Consider the following 21,928-nt stretch of genomic DNA (forward strand, 5'->3'; position numbering starts at 1 on the left):
ATCTTACATCACTAAATCTGAGAAAACAGAATTGAAGGAAATGTGGGAAGAGATTTCTCACGAGAAGACTGTCAGTAAGAAGCTGTACAGTTTCAGTTTAAAGAGGTTATCGCATCGAGAAATTGGATCCTACGAATGCTCAGATAGGTTATCATCTGCAAGTCTTTACTCGAAATCCAGAAGAATAATTTGGGTAAGCTTAGGCCTTGCAGGAATGAGAAATCGGGTACTGAAATCTGTTGGAGAAATTGAATATTTGGCCGAGAATGACCCAGAAAGTACAGATATTTTGAAATCAAACATGTTGGACACATATTACCCAAAGAGAAGTCATCATCTTGAGAACATGTGTCTCTATGAAGTGCTGCAGAACTACATTTATTCACGGAAGCCACAGAAGACATCAACAATGGAAAATATAAAGTCATTGGTGAGGAAGGATGTTTGGTGAAGCAAACAAAAGGAAGTTTGATAAATCACAGGAAGCTCAGTTGCGAAACTACTGACAAAAAGGAATTTTACTACTTGGCTCTTTTACAGCTGTTTAAACCATGGCGTTCAGAGGACGAACTACTGGGAGAATTTCAAAGCTATGAAGATTCTTTTAATGCTATCAAAGACAGTATAGAATGCAGTACTTTCACAACTTATGTCCAAATGTTAAATGAAGAAAATGAACAGGAAGCAAAAATTGCAGCTGAAGTAGCTAGAGACAGTTCTCAAGACAGCCAAAGTTCAGTAACACTTAGTCAAGATCCCCTAGGACAACCAATCATAGAAAATGAAGCTGCAGTAGCCATGACTGAAGTAGAAACGGCTATGAATCAAGCACAGGAAGATTCAATCGACTTACTAAATCTGGAACAACAACTGAATGAAGAACAAAAAGAAATTTATGAAGAAGTCATCAAAAAAATTGATCATGGATTACTACATGAAAAGAAAGAGTGCTCATGCACATCATTTGAACCAATCAGGATGTATGTGAGTGGACAAGCTGGAACTGGTAAAAGTTTCTTAATAAAAGTCATCAGAAGCTACCTACAGCAAAAAACAGCTTCAAATTTGTCTTGTGTGGTAACTGCTCCAACTGGGTTAGCAGCCTATAACATAAAAGAAATTACCTTACATCGCTTGCTAATGTTACCAGTGGAGCATGAGAACAAAATAGAATACCACAAGCTAACTGGAGAAGCATGCCTCGAAGTTTCAAGAGTGTTGAAGAAGATGCAAGTTCTCATTATTGATGAGGTGAGCATGGTTTCAAATTTAATGCTTGCCTTTGTGCATTTAAGAATGCAACAAATTCTTAAGAGAGACTATGACATGTTATTTGGAGGAAAACATGTCATAGTTTTTGGGGATCTTCTGCAGCTCACTCCAGTTAAAGGACAACCAGTGTTTAATACTGTGACACATGAAGACACGAAGAAGTCATTAGGAAGCATTGGTAATGCGAATATTTGGTCGTTCTTTGAGTACAAAGAACTCACTACCAATATGAGACAAGCAAACGACGAAGATTATGCAAGTATTCTGAAAGATATCAGAATTGGACTACTCACAGAAGTTGGCAAAAAAGCATTACAGAGTCGGTTGCTACATAACTTATTTCCAAATGAAGAAATAGTTGCAGAGAAAATATACCAGAACATTGCAGAAAAAAATACTGTAATCTGCTTAATGCCAACACTACGTGAGTGCTCAATATTCAATGAGGAACTTTTGAAATTGGAAAAGGAAGAGATTAAGAAAATGGAAGCAGAGGACAAAATTCAGCATGAAAGAATTACTTTTACATTAACAGGCAAACTGAAAAATAAATTGGATTCACTAGAGAAGAATATTTCCAAAACAGCTGGATTAGAAAAAAATCTATATGTTTGCATGAATTGTCGAGTGATTTTAAGGAGAAATTTGGATGTAGAAAAAGGTTTAGTGAATGGAGCTATGGGAAGAGTTGTGGGTTTTATTAATTACCAGAAAAAAGATGGAATTGAATGTTTAAAAATAAAATTTGATCAGATAGAAGAAGTTAAAGACATTTGTCGTTGTTCAGTTCGTTTCATGCTTGTGAAAGACTTATATGTACGTAGGAAGCAGTTTCCGTTTTCTCTAGCATATGCTGTAACTATTCACAAGTCTCAAGGATTAACTGTAGATAGTGCTTTTGTAAACATTGGATCTACTGTGTTCAAAGAAGGTATGGCATATGTTGCTTTGTCACGAGTGAAAACATTATCTGGTTTATTTATGATAGACTTTGATGACTCAAAAGTTAGTGCTGATACAAACTGTGTAAAGGAGTATAAAAGATTAAGAAGAACCTATGCTCCTCATTTAGGTCAGTATCCTGTGATTGAAAAACATGTTGTTAGTCGGAAAAGGAGATTTGAGAATATCTGTAATGTGGATGAACAGAACAAAAAAAAAAAAAAAAGGACAGTGATGTGATAGCAAGGAAAAAGGAAAAAGGACAGTGTTTTTTTTTTTTTTTTTTTTTGAAAAACCTTTATTAGCATTTCAACCAATAACAAGTATGGGCCTACAACCCCCCGGGGCCGGCCGCTAAGCAATCAAAGCAACAGAGATCCAATGTTAACACAGGCAGAACCTCGGGGAGCAGAATCTCCATGCGAATATATTCTCGGCCAGTGAACGGCGCAAGTAGGACACCAGGATTAGGAAGGCTTTCATTTTATAATAGGGAAAGACAAAAGGATCAGGTGCCAAACAATTTCCCAGCAGCGAAAAATGGCAGGCAGAATAACAAACGTAAACAATAAACGGCAATCTATCGAGTCAATGGCGCTAAGACAGGAAGTGCAGGATGTAGAGAAGTATCATGACCAGTTGCGCCTGCAGTCCCATGCCCTAAAGCCCAGAAAAACACCCCGGAAATTGTGGCACACATGAAAAAGCAGTGATTCACAACAAAGGAGTTGTACCACGCTGATCCCTGAAAGAAAAACAAAGAAGAATCAGAGAAGAAAAAGGAGGCCATGGAAAAAAAAAAAAAAAGGGTAAAGACTAAAGAATCCCCTTCCCCAACCCTGCACCTCTGCAGATGAGTACGCCCCCCCCCCCCCCAGCAGTGTGCCTGTCGCCCTGGAACTAGACCCGAAATATAGAAGAACAGAGAAAAGGGAGTAAGAAAAGAACCCCACCAGACGGGGGGGTAGAGAGAGTATTAATAAACTGGAGGAGGGCCTTCAAAACATGCCCCCGGCTTCTCCCTCCCGCACGGTAAGTTTCCCCCAAAGCAAACAGTAAGCAGCACAGAATCGACCATGTCAAAGAAAGATGGGGAGCATTATGCACCAATTATACTAATAGCTATGCCATGAGAGCACGCCACCCCTGAGCCCGCCCGTGTACTAGATGACCACCCCTGAAGGATCAGCCTTATCCTTGACCACTCTTTGCAAATCTGCCCATGCATACCCCTCGACCCAGCGCCATGTCCAATGTTACAAGGTAAAGGAGTGTCCAAAAACGACCGGGAAGCGACGCACACAGGTGGGGTGGAAGTCTCTGAGTACCAACACAGTCCGCATCATGGAGGGACGTCTTTCCCAGTGTTGCCCCAGGATCTGCACTGCACACAAGGTCCAGGAAGGCGAAATCAGCCAAAGTAGACAACTGTTGCTTGAATTTTCCCTGGGTCGCCGGAGGCCGTGCACGGGACGAGGCCACCACCTCCCACTCAGGTCCAATACCTCCGGAACAGATCAGACCCACAGCCAGCCGATCACACGGAAGCATACTGTCCGGAGTTTCCAGCTGTTCACTAATCTCAGGGGTGGCCGCGACATTGTCCTCCTGTGTGCAGTGTGGGAAGTCCCTGTGTACCTGAGGACAGGCAAGCCGCAACCGTCCCGACGCTGATGCCACACCATCGAGCTTACTCCCCAAGACCCCGATGCCATGAATCAAGGTGGAATGAAGGGCACCGAGAGCCTCGAGGAGGTCGCCGTACCCCAGCACAGCTCTCTGCGATCGCTCCGCCACACTCCCAAAAGTCACACACTCCCAATCCTGCTGTGACCCGGTGGACAGGATGGTAGGCTTCATCATAACAAGATGGCCGTCGGGTAGGCCCGACCCGTATTGGGACCGGGACCCAGGGACAAGCGCCTCAAGGTCCACGTCGCTGGAAACAGGGTTCCGGGGGCAGGCAAAAATGTATCCGTTGTATGGTCACGGGTAACAGTCGTCCCCACCACGGACCAGCGCCCGTGAAAATCCGGGAGCAGCCCGCGAGAATCAGGGCGAGTTACGGGCGGCGTCCGGGCAGCTCACCGTCGAAGGCAGGGGCAATCGCCGGAGAATCTCAGAATTGCCACCCCGGGCATGCACTCGGTCCGCTACGTTTAGCGGTAGGAATGACCACGGCGAAAGGTAGGCCGAGGTGTGCACCGCTCCGGTGGTCCGACTCCACCCAGTCACCACAGGCCGCTGTTGTTGAACTGCCACCCGGCCAAGGCGTCCACTCGAGGTCCTGGCTCCGGGGCTGCACGGGCCGCAAATTTCAAAGGCACATTTCTCCGGCGGTACCGCCGCCAGAAACTTCGGAGTCACACGGTCGGTTGCCACTCCCATTCACAAATACGAGCGCATAGCGCAGGCTGAGGATCTCATGCAGGATATCCGTGCGGGATGCGGAGGTTCACGGAGCCGGGAGTCTACGCTGCCGTCCCGGTCGCCATCTTGGCTCCTCCCCCATTGAAAAAGGACAGTGTTGAAGAGGTTGTTGGTTGCCATTTTGAAAATAGCTCTGGTGTCAACTGCTATGCAAATGTAGTGCTGAATGTTGTATTTTATCTTGAAAAGTTGCTAGAACAGATAATAGTAAATCATGGAAAAAGATTGTGTTCTCTGCTGAGTCTCCTTTATGAGAAGCTGAGTAATGATAAAACTGAAATAGAAAGTGCTACTGATGTTAGAAATCTTTTAGATGTATGTTGTGGTTCTACACAGTTTAAAGAAAATGTCCAGCAAGATGCTCAGGAATTCTTAATATATATTTTGAGTGTACTAGAAGATGAAGGAGTAGAAGTAGAAAACTTATTTGGTGTCTCTTACAAATGGGAACATTGCTGTGAAAACTGTATGAACACATGCAGTAGTAATGTTGATTCAGAAAGGTTCATAATTTTACCATTACCACAAAGTAAATCAGTGACTTTTAGTAAATTAGTTAAAGATGCCAATCACAACATGGAATGTTCTGAATGTAAATCAGACATGTTTTCTACATTATTTTTACAGAAATATGGTCAGTATGTAATTTTAATGATGCAACGTTGTAGAACTGATGGTTCAAATTTGGACACTTTAATAAAGAAGTTTACAGGACAGCAATTATCAATTTCTGGAAAAACTTTTGTTACAGTTGCAATAATTTTTCATGAAGGACCTACTGTAACTTCTGGACATTACACAGTTTATCTTAAATGTGAAAAAGGCTAGACACTGTGTAATGATTCCCAATTGATTTTCAAGCAACGTTTGCCTTATGATTTACCCAATTCTTACTTAATTTTTCTGAAACCTAAATTTTGAAAACTAAAAACTGCATCTGAAGAAAGCATTTTTTGTATTTTTAAAGGATTATAATTGAAGATATCACTTAAAAAGGATTTTGAAATTACTATTTGGCCTAAAGGAAAAGTAATAAAAACAATTGTGGACTCCTTTGACAGAAATTATTTTGGCATGTGTGCTTTTGCGACAAGGTTTAAAGACGGTTTGTCTAGAAATTTTTTATTCATCTAGAGAAGTACTTGTAATATATATGTAATATTTCTAACAAGGTATATTTTAGTGAGGAAAGTTTTAGGGCTTTTTTTAAGCAATCTTTCAGATTGTTTTTTTTTTGCCCGCTGTTAAATGATGAATACAATTGTTTTCACTATTTTAAGTGAAAAATAAAAAATTCTGAAAACAGCAAAAAAAGGGCAAAAAATTGCTTAGTAAAATATGTAAAAACATGTAATGCTTTTTGTAATGTATGATTGAATATTAATACTTTTTTTCTTTTTTTGCAGAACTGGAAAGAAAAAATAAAAAAAAATTCTGTTGCCTTGCAAAATACTTTTAAAATTTTTTTGTTAGAATTTTTTTTTTTTTTTTAAAATAAGTGAAAAATATTAGTATTACTCAATCCTCCCTTTTCATGCTTCCATTTCTTCACCTCTTTATGAACATTAATTTTTTTTTTTTTTTTTTTTAAACATTTTTTTTTAAAAACCCTTGGGTGCGCGCAGGGTGCGCGCACCTCCAAAAAAAATTTAAAAAAAATCCCTCCCAAAAATATTTTAGGGGTTTAGTTTATAGGTGGCTCTTAAAAGAGCCCTTGAGTTAATGGAGGGAAACAGGAAGAGAAAAAGAAAAAAAAGAAAAAACATCTATGGCCTACTTGCACTCATGGGCATCAAATTTTCTCTGAATGAGATCAAGACTGGTCTCACCCACAGAAATAAGTTTACCGCAATCAGTGCAGCGTGTGGACAACCTAGCAAAACAAGGTGGTCCAAAAAGAGGTGTGGAAGAAGGCAAAGGCACCACTGCAGAAGAAGTGCTCGGCTGAGCTGCCGAAGATGTGCTCGGTTGAGCTGCTGCAGATGTCGTCGGTAGAGCAAAAGTGATGTTTCTTGATCACATGACTTGCCATGAGGGGATTGGGTGTGGTGTTGAAACAATCAGAAACTGAAAGTAATGATAACCAATAAGAAGTGCTGTTTTATTATGCATATACCCGAGGTGCGCGCACTGAGCAAGCTCAGAGCGCGCACCTTGTGATTACGCATGCGCGAACGCGTATGAGCGCATGTACATACGTCATATGCGCGCACGTAACGCGCATACGTTGAACACGCGTATACGCGACCGTTATTGCGCGTAATTTTAGCGTATGCGGAAGTAAACCGCGTGGAGCGCGTAGGACGCACGCATGCGTACGTACGCATACGTACTGGGTGCGCGCTCCCAGCGCGCACTATAACGTATATTTGTGTACGTAAATAACGTATGGCGGTATTCATAAAAAACTTACGAAATTGTACTAGGAGCGCGCACTCCAAGAATTTATATATAAAAAAAAAAGTGGAGAAAGATTAATTGCAAAAAATAAAAAAACTGTTCAACTTTATTCTAATTGAAATTTTTTAAAAAAAACAAAAAAGATACAGATAATACATACATGAATACATAGGAATTTTATTTTTAATATAAAAATTTTTTTTTAATTAAATAATACAAAAATTAGCATTTAAAAAACCGTACAAATTCACTGAAAAAACCAAAGGTTTCACACACGTTATAGTTAGGAATTAGCATTTTAAAAACCTTGCAAATTCACTGAAAAAACCATAGGTTTCACACATGTTATAGTTAGCTGGACATTTCACTCGTGAAAAACCAATGAAATTCCCCCGTTATAGTTAGTTCAGCTAACTATAACTCGCGCCCCCGCAATGCACTGCTGATGACGTCACATATTACATCACTCATGACATGGTCAGTGACATCACTCATGACATCACTGATGACATCTCAAATGACATCACTGATGACATCATCCTTGTGACAGAGTGGCAGACCTCCTCTCACCCCAATATAACCTTTGATACACACATTCAAAAATAGAGACTAAAATTTTCAAAACAATGGACATACCAATACCAGTTACAACAACCTCTTGAGTAATTCTAAGATCCACATACACATCCACTCATTCACCAACAGTCCTGTACAGTCACTCATACATGTACTCACTCATCATATGTACTCATACACCTATACATCCTGTTACACAATGCCACTCATCCACAGAGTTACTGACACACATAGTCACTCATGAAAATAAAGAAAGAAACATACATTTACTTGCATATACATTTATACACACACCACCACACTTACTTCTACGGGAACTTACACATACTTAGTCTTTTAAACAATCACTTATAGAAACACATACTTATTCATACAGGAACTCTTTCAATCTCTCACTCTCACATATACTCAGTTATATACACCAATAGTCACATATACTAGTTTAAAACATATGTAGTTACTCATAGAGACACTATTGAGACAGTCATTCACTCACTAACACACCCATGCACACACTCATCCACCCATACAGTCCTGTAGACATGCTGTCTTCAACACATACAAACAGTGAGTCACTCATTCATGTACCTATGCAGTACGTAATACCCCCCACCGAACCATACACACACTCACACTAATACTAAAAAAACCAACTAATAACATATATAAACACCCATGTAGCTACTCACCAACCCATGCAGCCACTTATACACAAAGTGAGAGACTGATAAAGATATTTACATATTTAAACATTACTCAGTAAGCCATGTATTCACTAAGATACACTTAGTCAGTTATACAATCAATTTTTCAAAAAGAAATCATCCATTTAGACACTTATATACCCATTTATTCTTCCATCGTCCGTGAGATATACATATATAAAACCTATTTAATTTTCAGAAAAACACACATTCACTGGATGATGTCATCAGTGATGTCATTTGAGATGTCATCAGTGATGTCATGAGTGATGTCACTGACCATGTCATGAGTGATGTAATATGTGACGTCATCAGCAGTGCATTGCGGGGGCGCGAGTTATAGTTAGCTGAACTAACTATAACGGGGGAATTTCATTGGTTTTTCACGAGTGAAATGTCCAGCTAACTATAACATGTGTGAAACCTATGGTTTTTTCAGTGAATTTGCAAGGTTTTTAAAATGCTAATTCATAACTATAACGTGTGTGAAACCTTTGGTTTTTTCAGTGAATATATATATACACATACACACACATGCACACAAACACTCACACATTTACTGAAATAATCAAAGTTTAAATAATGTTATAGTTAGGTGTTGAAATGAGTAAACGACTTGAAACCTAAGGTTTAAAAACAAAAAAAACACTGAAATTCACCAGTTACCCTTCGGTGACCTGACTTTAACTTGTGCCTCCACCATGCACTACTTTTGACCTATCATGTCACATCATGCATAAAAATGGTAAATTACACATTTGATATTACTGATGACATCTCAAATGACATCCTCCAATGCTTCTAATAGTCTGCTATAAGCTTTTGATACTAGAAAGTATTCAGCAACCCACACTGAGACCCAATATTCTTTCACATCGGTAGAGCTAATGGGCTTAACCTTTAGCAACATGCAGGGCATAAAGCACAACTGTGAAAGCACCTTCATTTAGTAGATATTATGTTCTTTTTTTGTAAGCTATTCAGGCGAGTAAAGAAACTTAATACCTCTGTAGACATCAATGTGATCATCATTTATTGAACTCTCTATATGGTTAAAAACAGATCCTGGTCATGATTTACTTTAATGAGATGTACCTGGTAAATAAGACATCCAACACATAATTTTAAATCAATGGCTATGCATTTCCTCTATGCATTAGCTACTGATAATGTATGCTCCACCATGTCCTATTTAAAACAAGCCATAGTTTGTAAAAGTATCCTACACATATTCCTGAAATAAACAACCATTGGAACAACACTTACAATCGTACTGCGACTTGAACCATTTGTAAGTAAGTCACTCATACATTATACCTTCTTCAGCAATGTATATTGCCTCTGAATTTTCAGTGAATGTCTGCAAATAAGTACCTGTAACGTAGAACTCTCCAGTTCATGAAAAAATTGACAGCACTGCATGACAACTCTTTGATTTCAGCATGTGCACAGAAATCCACAGAGGAATAATGTATTGAAAGGATAAGCTTTAGGTTTTCTCACATATTTTAGCAAAGCAAAACCAATTAGTAACTTATGTCTGCAAACCACACTAAATGTGCTCAGTCACCACCTTCTTTAAATGAATTACTGTTTGCACTTAAAACTGTGCACACATAACTTAACATACTGAATCAGATTTGTCCTCAGAAATACACTATTTCTATTTCTTATATGAACAAATGTACATACATTTCATCGATGCAGTATAGGTCTGTGAGCCCTTTACTAACTACTTTTTTTCTAAAATTATCTAGCGGTTTATAGTGTAACTTGAGGAGCAGTAGTTTGGATGATGTCATCTGTGATGTCATTTAACATGTCATGAGCAGTGTAATATGTGAGGTCTTAAGCAGTGCATGGCAAGGGCGCCATGTATTAGGATAAAGAACAGTGAATCTCTTTGAGTAAGGACAGGGGATACGACTGCTGAATGTGTCTGCCTCACACTGGATCAGATCTGATAACCTTGTAACTGCTCATTTGCCTGAACATTTGTAATTATGTGAGCATAGAGAAAATCATACAAGTATCTAGCTGTCTGCGTATTTTGCACATGGGTGAACCACATGAATCCATCCCAGCCACAATATGCAAGAAAAGCATTTAAGAGTTGTATTGGTCAACAACAGCAATAGAAAGAGGACTGCACTTGACAACTTCAGTGGCAATCTGAGACAGGTTTGACAAGTTGGCAGCTATCTTGGAACGGCTTGGTCTACAGTTCTAAATGAAAGTAGAATTGTTTTGTACTAGTGGGTTAAGGATGTTCTAGCTTCTGTACGTCCTATCCATGCCATATCAGCCAAAGGTCCCTACAGGATCTAATGTAGGACTCTTGCCTGCTGCATACTGCTGGTACTATAAATGTATAAAAGAGAAGACCTCTTAACACCATCCATGCACCACGAATTTCCCACGTACGGCGAAGCCACTACCATCATTCAATAGCCATACTACCAAAATGGATGTAAGCCCTGACCCCTCAGGTCCTAATGCTTTCATCATCAACTACCCACCCAAACTTTCAAAAAACGCAGCCAAAAACCACAAGCATCACTTACTAAGGTCTAAGCCCGAAACTTTAATCTCGGATGTATATTATTGTGCAAACAAAGGTAATAGATTTAATGACCTTATCTTCTACACCAGAAAAAGAGCTTGTTGGCGTAAAGTCCTCTACTCTATGCTCCGAATAGTATGTTCCAGGAAAACACCATGATCTCAAACTGACTACAGCCCCTTCCCCCACACTTCACACCAATGCCACCATCACCCTCTATAACAATGGGATCATCCTTATACAAGCGTCGAATACCAATCTGATCAAGATAGCCACTATCTTCCCGTCACTCAAGCACGCGGCCTCGGCGAAGTCCAATGACACCCACCCTCATTCTTCCAGTCATCAGGTCATCACCAGTGCTCCCCCCTCCTCTCACCCTAGATCCTTGCTCCCTTTGAATTACTCCTCACTGATTGATGCACACAGTGCGGCTCAGTCCCTGGTGGAGGTGCCCCAACCTTCTAGTCCCTCGACCCAACAGGTGATGAACATCTCAGGGCAGCTCGGTGCACAACCAGCTAGTCTGGTTCTTTCTGTTCCCCACATGGAGAACTCACCCAGTTCCCTATTTTCATCGCCCCAGCAAGTGAGTGATTTCTCGAGTCCTCTCGGCTCAGTCACCTAGTCCGACCCCTTCTGTTCCACATACTGAGAGATCCCAAGGTGACCGTGTATCTTTGCCTTCAACAATTGAACACTCTCCCCTCATCCCTCCCCCTACGCCACATACCATGTGGGTGATGGGACAAATGCCTTACTCAGACCATGATGTGTCATACCCTCGATCCCGGGAGGTCCTACTCAGGACCCTCAGAGATATGGTCAGACCACTGACGCGAACGCTACATCTTTGACCCAGGAACAACTATCCACCACCTTAGGGCATGCAGGCTTAAACGGAGACTCCCCTTCTCTATCAACACATCCTATATCCCTTTCAGACTTAGGTGCGCGCCTGGATGATATATATCTCCAGCTGCACCTTCTCACTACCGAACTACATGACCTAAAAGTCCTTTCAAAGGATTTTTTCCCAATGATCAGTTCCTCACTCACCTCAATGAATCTGCCTAGAACCTCCCCCAGTGATAGTGACTGCGTGGGCCAGTTGGTAACCTCCGCCGTCTTGCAAACCATTCCCTTAGCTAAGGCACCCACACGACCCAGAAGAGCAGAGACCTTGACGTACAATGATCTTAATGACCTTCACAACTCTTATTCGACTAGGTCTAACCCCAACTTGACCCCACCGAAGCAAATACAAACCATATATCCTAACCTGCACAGAGAACCTCCTCATAATCCTAGAGTCATCAATAAAGACAATCAAGAGAGTTAATGTCACCCAGACCCCCTCAGCCACAAATCCTCCACGTTTGAAATGTGTTCTACTCAATTGCAGGTCAGCCAGCAAACATACCTCTGAAATATTCGACCTAATACAACACAATGATCTTGACATCATCATCCTTACTGAATCCTGGCTAAATCCAGCCTCCACTCCTATTTTAGACCTCCTTGTACCTCCTACCCACGACATAATTAGGCTAGACAGAGTCATGATGCTTAGAGGGGGCCTAGCTTGCAATCACAGGAACACACTCTTGATATCCCACATAGAGTCCTCACCGCCCTCTGCTTGTGAATATCTTTGTCTCAACATCGCAAGTAACAACCGGCCGGTGTGCAAACTTCACACCTTCTATCACCCTCCAGGAGACAACCTCCCCTTCATTGAACAACTAGTGGAGATCATCTCGAGTAATATAGACTAAGCCATGTCCCAAATCTTTCTTGGCGATTTCAATCTCCACTGGTCTAATCCTAATGACCAAGCGGTTACTTGCCTTAAAGACTTTTTGAAGGATCATGAACTTAAGCAGCATTGTGACCAACCAACACACAACAAAGGTGAAACCTTAGACCTCATTATCTCAAAAGGGCAGTCCATCACACTTGAATCCATTACCCCTTGCGATTGGTCAGACCACCACTGCATTCTCTTCTATATCAACATGGAGGTGAAGCTGAGGAAGGCTCATCCAACGAAATCTAAGATTTAGAAAAGGGATCTCGGCTCAATTAACCCAGTCGAATTAGCTGACCACTGTAAAATTGCCCTCTCCTCCCAAGCCGACCTGAGTGAGGTTCAGTTACTCACCGACGCCTACAACTCGACTATTTCTAACATACTGGATGATATTGCACCACTTCAACTAAAAAATACCTCAACAAAAAAATCCAAACCATGGTACAACGACAATCTAAACACGGAACAACGCAATTTTAGGGCAGCTGAACAAGCCTGGAAGTCCAATCCCTCCCTGGAACACCTAAAATTCCTTATAGATGTCAGGATTATTTACAGCAAGCAAGTCAAGTGCGCTAAGGCAGAGTACTTCAGACAACAACTTGATCAAGTAGCTAATCGCCCCAAGAAACTCTTCGAACTCTTCGAACTGGTCAAACAACAATCAACTGAGGGTACAAATCACGGTCTCCAATGTCAGCCCACCGTCTGGCAATGAATTTTCTTCTTTCTTCACTGGGAAATCACAACTCATCTCCAGTGAACTTGCCTCCAAGAAGGCTCTAATACCAGCTTCTGGGCCCGCACCACCGCTTATCATAGAAAAGCCCGTTCCCACTAGCCTGACCATCAAGAACAAGGCCTCATGGTGCACCTTCACCCCTTTCAGTGAAAACGACATCTACAAGATTCTCCAGAACATCAATCCATCCAACCACTTCAGTGACCCACTGCCCCCACCCATCTTCAAGGAGATCAAGAACGCTCTCATTCCCACATGGACAAGGATAGTAAACGCTTCTCTATCCCAAGGCACGATCCCAGATTGTCTAAAAGCAGCACAGGGATCACCCATACTAAAAAAAACAACCGCAGAGAAATCTGACCTCAATAATTTCCGCCCCATATCTAACATCCCCATTCTAGCTAAACTTCTCGAAAAATGCGTACAAGCCCAACTTTGTGCTCACATGGAGAATTTCCAACTCCTTAACCAACATCAATCAGGCTTGCGGAAGGGGCATAGCACAGAATCGGCACTCACGCACATTATGGACGACATATTAAATATACTCGACCAAAATGACTCCTGCCTTCTGATTCTCCTTGATATTTCCTCCGCATTCGACACGGATAATCACGACAACCTCCTTTCCACGTTGAAGAACAGGATGGGATTCTCAGGTCTGGTGCTCCAATGGTTCTCCTCCTTCCTCCACCAAAGAACTCAAAGAGTTACGGCAAACTACTCCCTCTCCCAGCCCTCTCCAGTACTCATGGGTGTCCCCCAAGGTTCCGCCCTCTCTCCTATCCTTTTCAACCTCTTTTTAGAGCCTCTTGCCAATTCTCTAAATGACAAGAACATTCCCTTCCATATGTACGCTGACGACACACAACTTTACCTGAAAATGTCATCCCTTGATAACATCATAACACTAAACTCTACCTTAACGTCTACTCAAAATTGGTTAACTGAGTACCACCTCCTGCTAAACACCTCCAAAACTAAATTCCTTCTCATCTCTCCTCCAAACCACACCTGCAAGTTAGACCTTTGGCTGACTCACCTCACTGCTTTCAATTGCACCCCTCTCATCATAGACTCTGCTAAATCCCTCGGAATCACCTTGGACAAGCACCTGAATATGAAAAATCATATCAGCAACGTATGTAAGGGAGCTAATCACTTGATGAGGACACTTAGAAACATCAAGCCCTTCCTTCCACAAAAGGACTTCAAACAAGCGGTCCAAGCACTGGTCTTGCCGAGGCTAGATTATGGCAGCGCTAAGCTCTGTGGCCTTCCCAAATACACCCTGGCTCCACTAAGGTCAGCACTGAACGTTGCGGCCAGACTAATCAATGGTACCAAACGAAATGAGCACATTTCGCCAGTCCTAAAGTCTCTTAAATGGCTGCCCTATGAAGCTCGGCTCCAGTTTAAGATTATCGTTCTAGCACACAAAGCCCTGCACGACAACACCCCCAGGTACCTAGCACAAAAGCTTGAATTATGTGGCAAGAGAGCTTCAAGAGGCGCTAACAACTTCCTTCTGAAACCACGTATCATGAATAAAAAGAGAACTGGTCGTCGAGCCTTCTCAGGTGCTGCACCAAAGATCTGGAACTCTTTCACCTGAATTGCGCAGAATATCATCAATTACTGCTTTCAAACTTGAAGCCAAAAGTTTCCTAATGAACACATTTTTACCTTAATTTGGACAATGTGGATTTGCGCACTACCCTGATCCTACAACAGGTGTTGAATGACCCTACATCCTTGTTACAATTATGTGGTTCTTTTTTTGGGGGGGGGGGGGGGGGGGGGTTGTGCTCACTGCTCCTCTCGGACGTAAGGTGTGCCCTCCATGGCAGGCTGTTATTGACCTGTTAATCACATTACTCGCTGTGTACCATTTGTTTGTGGTAATTGTGACTATAACTGTTTGGTATACTAATCCTATATCGGACCGGAGTTTTATTCTCCCTCTCTTCTCGCTGTGTACCATTTGTCTATGTTTGCTGTGACCACAATTGTTTGGCATTCTTATTTGATATTGTTAAGGGAGTATTACTCTCCCTTTCATCCTTCTGTAAAGCGCTCTGCTATCCCTCGGGATCTGGTTCGCGCTATATAAAACTTTATAGAATCAAATAAAATAAAAACAAAAAGATCTCCCTGTGGATGGTCTGTCAGAACAACATCAAACTCTTTTAGAATCCACCCCACTACTGCTGCTGAATCCCATTAGCCCTTCCTAAAGAGCAGTCTGAGACAACTACATGCTGTGGACAGCACTTAACAAAAAACGAAGTCATAAAGAGAATATCAATAGTTAAAACAGAGCTCAAGACAAAATGACTTTAAAGAGTCCTCTACTTACATAATCCACAACAAAATCTTCTTTATCTTCACCCCTCAGTTTCCGAACAACCATCTGTATAAAATCTTCGAATTTGGTTGCCATGTACACATCTTCATTTTGCAGCTCCAGCCCATCACACTGCTGTTTAATTTCCTCCACTAGCCTTCAAAGAACACAAGACAATATAATGAATCCATTGATTAACACATAATGCATGTGATGCATAGGTTTATCTGATTCACACAATAGAACACACACTCTGTTATGACTCATTACATACTGTTACATACACCTGAAATAAAATAACGTTTATAGTAGGAAGCAGATGAAAATGAAGGGTGGTTAGAAGTGCTATAAAGGCTTGATCCTCAGATATTTAGAAGATGCAATGCAGTGTCTGGCTGCATTACGCCACAAGGCTAAGATGCTATTGTATGTAAAAGTACAGTATCAACCCTTGCTACCCTTGTCAAATAGAAAATGTTTTTTCAGTTAGTCTGTACACAACTGAAAGCAAGGAATAGGGCTGTTCTTGAGGACATGATAGTATACTTCCAATTAATCTTATGGGGATTTTGGGTGCAGAGAGGATGGGGGATCAACCAATGTTAGTGCAGTAATGTGATAGTGCCATTTTGCATTGACACTGCAAACTAGCCATATTAGGGAAAGTTCCTCACTTAGGTGACTTTGTTGATCTAGATTGGGCTAGTGGTGCACTGCTAGAGCCATGGAGTCTCGATCATGGAAATAGAAGTCTTCAAGATGGGTGGGCTTTAAAGGACCTGTAAAGCTAATATCCCACTCACTCCAAACATTTACTTTCACGTTTCTGAAAAGTGTAAAAATACACTTATTAAAACTGCACTTGTGCTACACGATTGTAGAAGCAATATCCAACGATAATCCACACAGACCTTTACAGGCTGTGTACATGGACGACGTAACGTACACAGAATACTGGCATGTTCATAGCAAAGCAAAAATCAAAGTGGGCACTATATTTAGCTCACAACACTCTTTACGTTATTTCTCCTTGAAACAAGGAAGGATAGATGTGCATCACCACACACTTGCACTTATGCTTCTGTATGTACAAGCAAAAACAGATGTTTTGAATACATATACTTTGCACATATGTGAAATACACAACTGTGGTCGTATAGTCATGCATTGGCACTCACTACTTTTTGTGACTCTTGCCTATGGTGTTCTGCTGGATAACTTTATTTGAAGCCACAAAACGATTCTGCGTCACGGGCCAAGTCTTTACTGTTCAAAAGCTTGATACACTTTAGTGTATGTTGCCATGACTTTTAGTCCTATGTACTTACCTCACTATAGAACTGTTTATGCTTAACTTTATGTTCCATGTTCTGCTACCTCGCTCGGGGAGAGGATGTGGTCCTTCGGCTAGACTGCCGACTTTGGTGCTGGAAACCAGAGTTCGAGCCTCAAGGTCGCGTCCACATCCTGTGATTCTGGGCAAGTCACTTAATCTCCCCGTGCCTGAATGTGTAATGTAAATACGGTGCTATGTAAAGCGCTCCAATACCTTCGGGTTGAGTTTGCGCTATATAAATATGCAACAAAAAAAATTGCTGACTGCCACAGCAGTTACAGTTGGGAAATCTCAGAACGAGGACCTGCTGGATGTAGGCTCCTTCCTTTTACCAATAAAGTTCATCAAAAGTATCTGTTTGGCTTCCCGACGAGGAGACACCCTGCTCTGCTACTGGGGTCTGGCAGTGCCTGCCATTTTGATCTCCTGGCTGCCGACAAGCGCATGAGGCATACTGCAGTGCAAAGGTGAGTCCGCTTGCAGCCTCTCTGAAGGGGCGGTTTCCCAGGGCTGATTTCTGACGATGGGAGTGAGGGGTCTCATGGGTCATGAAGGAGCTGCCTGTGGCGATTGCTAGCAAGTCTGCAACTTCCCAGCTGCCATCTTGGGCAGCCTTGCCGCAACGGTGATGCCTATTGCTGCACTGAACCCCTCTAATGGACCCAAGGAAGACAGGCCAGCCTCCTGACTACGGCTGCTACAGATCCCAAAGGCCAAACGACACACAATTGATGGACGGAATGCAGAACAAATCAAAACATTCACCCCCCAGTCAAGAGATCTGGGTTAAATCCATCATCCATCATTCTTTTGCTCACCATACCACCCCAGTTTAGACCTGGCCATATGCAAATCAGTCTTGACCCTGTGCCTCATAGGAACAGTCCAGCCCGAACTGCCAAGCCAGGTCCTCACTGGACTGGAAAGAACCATCCTAGGACCGGTTTCGGGTTTTCACCCCTCTTCAGCCAGGATAGCTTGATTACAGTGGCACAGTGAGCCCAGGACCCACGTCTGAGTATACCTGGCGCACTTAGGGCGCACAATTGATGGACGGAATGCAGAACAAATCAAAACATTCACCTCCAGTCAAGAGATCTGGGTTAAATCCATGCCTATCTTCAGGAGTTCCCATTGATGCACCAGTTCTCATGCTTTGCCTGCGACATGGAGACTCCCTTCACTGTGGCGAAACTTAGAAAAGCTCTGGGAGACATGTCAGTTGGAGACCCCGGATCCGGATGGACTACCCGTTTCCTTTTTTTAAATCTTCTTCCCCACCTATAAGGACCATTTGCTCGAACTCTTCAATTCCTTTACCAACACAGCTGGGATTATGTCTACAATGTCGGTGGCAGATATTTCCCTTATCCCTAAACCAGGTAAGGACACCACACTCTGCTCCTCCTGTCAGCCCACAGCACAATTAAAATACAGACGTTAAGCTTTTTACTAAAATGCTGGCCAGCCGCCTTGAGTCCCTCCTAGCAGTGCTGATTGACCCCGACCAGGTGGGCTTTATTCAACATCGCCAGGGCCCAGACAACAGGCGCCTTGCCCACTTGATATAAAAAGCACATATGCACAATATCCCTGCCCTTCTCCTGTCTTTGGCTAAAGAGAAGGCATTTGATAGGGTTAGTTGGGATGTTCTTTGTGCTGTCCTCATAAGATCGGGCTAGGTCCGGTTATGGTTAGTAAGATCATGGCTTCCTATACTGCACCGACTGACTCTATACGGGTAAATGGTCAATCTACAGAACTCCATTCCAATACAGTGTGGCACCCGAAAGGAGTGGTCACTATCCCCTCTCCTTTTTGCTTTAGTTGTTGAATCCCTGGCGATTTGCCTCCGCCAGGTATTGGATAATACGGGCATTTCTTTTGGGGGGACGGGAACATAAGGTTCTGCTTTATGCGTATGATCTCTTGCTGACTCTGACTGAGCCAACCACCACCCTCCCTGCAGTAGTACAGAAGCTGCTGGAGTTTTAACTAGGGTTGGGATATAAGATTAACATGTCGGAATTGCAGGCACTTAACTTTACTATTTAGCCACAGCATCTCCCAGCTTTACGTGATTTAGCTTCTCTCCATTGGGCGGAACACTCTATTCGATATCTAGGGCTTACTGTCACAGGTTCCTAACAGATATGAACCGTCCCTAACTGGTCCACTTGTCATACGGCCATCTTCGAGGTTTTGCGTCGGTGGAAACCTTTTCACATTTCCTGGCTAGGTCGGGTGAACGTGGTTAAGATGAACATTTTGCCCTGTTTACTCTACCTGTTTTATGCCCTCTCGAGCTCTATTCTGGTGTAAGATATCCGCTGATTACAGAGCAACCTCTGTGCCTTCATATTGAACAGTAAGCAGTCCTGCATTTCCAACGCCGTCCTTGTACTGCCCAGGAACCTGGTGGGTCTGTCATGTCCAAATCTTCTCGACTATTATTGTGCAGCTTATTTCTGAGTAGGTTGTCAGAGAAAGCGAGAAGCATAGGTTCCATATGGATCATACGGTAGCCTGTAGGCCTCTTTGGGACCTAACATGGTTGCCAAGGTGCCACCATCCTAGAAGTGCTCACCTTGCGACACCTACTATGACGGTGCTGGAGATTTGGGATAGAGTGGCAGTGGAGTATGACTTAACCTCCTTTTCTTCCCTGAATACTCCTATTGTGGGTAACCCAGATTTTACACCAGGGCTGCGTCTGGGTTCCTTCCCCACTTGGGAAAGAGGCAAATGCCAAGCACTTCAGGATCTTTGAGGGGCAACAGATTAAATCATTTGACCAATGCAAATCTGACTGATCTACCTGATGAACTTAGGCATCAATATTTCCAGCTTCGACACTGGGTGCTTTAGCTCCCCAATGTCGAGGGGGCGAGGCAAACACTTTGTTTCTCAATTTGAGGGCTCTAGGGTCTGATTTCCAAGACCTATAGTGTCCTCCAGCAGTCTCACCTCCTGCTCTGCCACCCATTTCAGATGAAATGGGAATGGGAAGCTGGAATAGCCATTACGCAGAAGCAATGGGAACTACTGTGGCGAGAAATCCCCAAGACACACAGAAGCAGCTTGCACCAAGAGTCTGCTTGCAAAAGGATTTACCAATGGTATTACACCCCAGCTCGCCTACATACCATGTTCCCCATGGCTTCTGCAGCCTGTTGGTGATGCGGGGCACAAGGGGGGGTAGCTTCGTACATATCCGGTGGACATGTCCCCAAATTACATTCTTTTGGAAAGAAGTCCTGGGACACATTAAAAACACCCTAAGGTTTCCGATCCTGGTAGACTATTGAATGGCCTCCGTCTGACTACACTTGAAAGCATGACTTTAGCTGACTAGACCCTAATCCATTATATGACAGGGGCAGCTAAACAATTAATAACCTTGGCTTGGAAGACCTCTGCTTCCCCTCCTATTGCCTCCTGGTTCACCAGACTTTGGCATACGTTGGCGATGGAACACCTATCCCATAAGCTTTCTCTCACTGATAAAAAGTTTACCCGGCTATAGCAGCATCTCCTTCATTACCTATCAAGGTTGTGACACCTTTATTTCCAGCCACCTAAACAGCGCTCTTCACCTATTTGACTAACCCTCTTGAGGGGGAGAAGATTGCTTTACTTACACATGGCGCTCTCTGCAATCTGATACGCACACGATCACTCCTAGCACACCCCCATGCACCTGGTCTCTTTCCTCAAGACCTCTGACCCTTTGCTACGGCCCACCACCTACCCTCTTGTGGCGCTGCTTGCTTTTTTCGGCTTAGCATGTACAGATCACTTTCCCCTTCCTTCATGTTCCTCCCTATTGGATTCCCCATCCCCACTCTTTGGAGGGGATTTTAGTATTTCTTTCCATTTGTTTCTTTTATTTAGTGATAGTCTCGGCCTGCAGCGACAGCATTGCTGCCCTTGCATGTACCAGTCACATAGAGGAACGAACTATGGGGCTGATTACGATAGCATTGCCCATGTTTTGTATTGCGGCGGGCGCTGCGCTCTGCAGCACCCACCGCAAAGCACCCGCCGCAAGATAAAACAAACACCCCACACATATCCCTGCACTATGTGGCACGCACTATGAGGTGCCTACCACATGGTGTAGGGATAGGCACCATACGGCACCTAACACATGGTGTAGGGATATGTAGGGGGGCACCAAAGGTGTCCCCCAGGGCCTATGTCCCTGGCCTAGGAGGTTAGGAGGGCCCACAACCGGCCCCCAAGTCCATTTCCGCCTGCTGTTTTGCTGCAGGTTGACCGCCGCCGAACGACTGGCAGAAAGGGATAGTGTAACCCCCTGGTGGTCAGGGAATACAGGGGGTCTGACAGGCGTTCGGATACAGACCACCTATCGTGCCGTGGCAGTCGGTCTTTCCAACTGCCACATGCCCAAATACCATATTAATATGGCGGACGGAGATCCCTGGTAAGATGGCCAAAGGACCGCCACCTACAGCCTGTCGGTGGCGGTATTTCAGTCATAGTAATGAGGCCCTATGTGTGAGCCTTAAGGTAGAATCCTTCCTTGACTACCAGGCTTTTAGCATAATGGCTAAAACCCGCCTTATTTACTGCGTGCTAGTGTGTACCTTGCAATGAACCTACGTTGATGTACCTATGTGGAACTTTGTAGACAACGCTCCCTCCTATTCTGATTTCCCTATATCTCCCCTCACGCTTGCTTCCTGAACTGTGAAGTAGTCATAATCCATACCGCTCTAGCTTTACCACATTGCCGATTGTTTTTCTACGCTGTATTATTAGGCCGATGTCTATACA

General features: G+C 43.1%; 1 protein-coding gene across 1 annotated transcript in view; it reads right to left on the reverse strand.

Annotated features, from left to right (window-relative positions):
- The window catches only part of LOC146855471 (mitochondrial 10-formyltetrahydrofolate dehydrogenase), a 293,724-nt gene that overhangs the window by 108,169 nt on the left and 163,627 nt on the right, over positions 1-21,928 (reverse strand). Inside the window, exon 10 of the mRNA XM_085653264.1 lies at positions 15,805-15,949. Coding sequence (XP_085509390.1) covers positions 15,805-15,949 — 145 coding nt within the window. The remainder of the gene's footprint in view (positions 1-15,804; positions 15,950-21,928) is intronic.

Source organism: Triturus cristatus, chromosome 4_1 (assembly GCF_964204655.1).
Source record: "Triturus cristatus chromosome 4_1, aTriCri1.1, whole genome shotgun sequence".
NCBI lineage: Eukaryota > Metazoa > Chordata > Amphibia > Caudata > Salamandridae > Triturus > Triturus cristatus.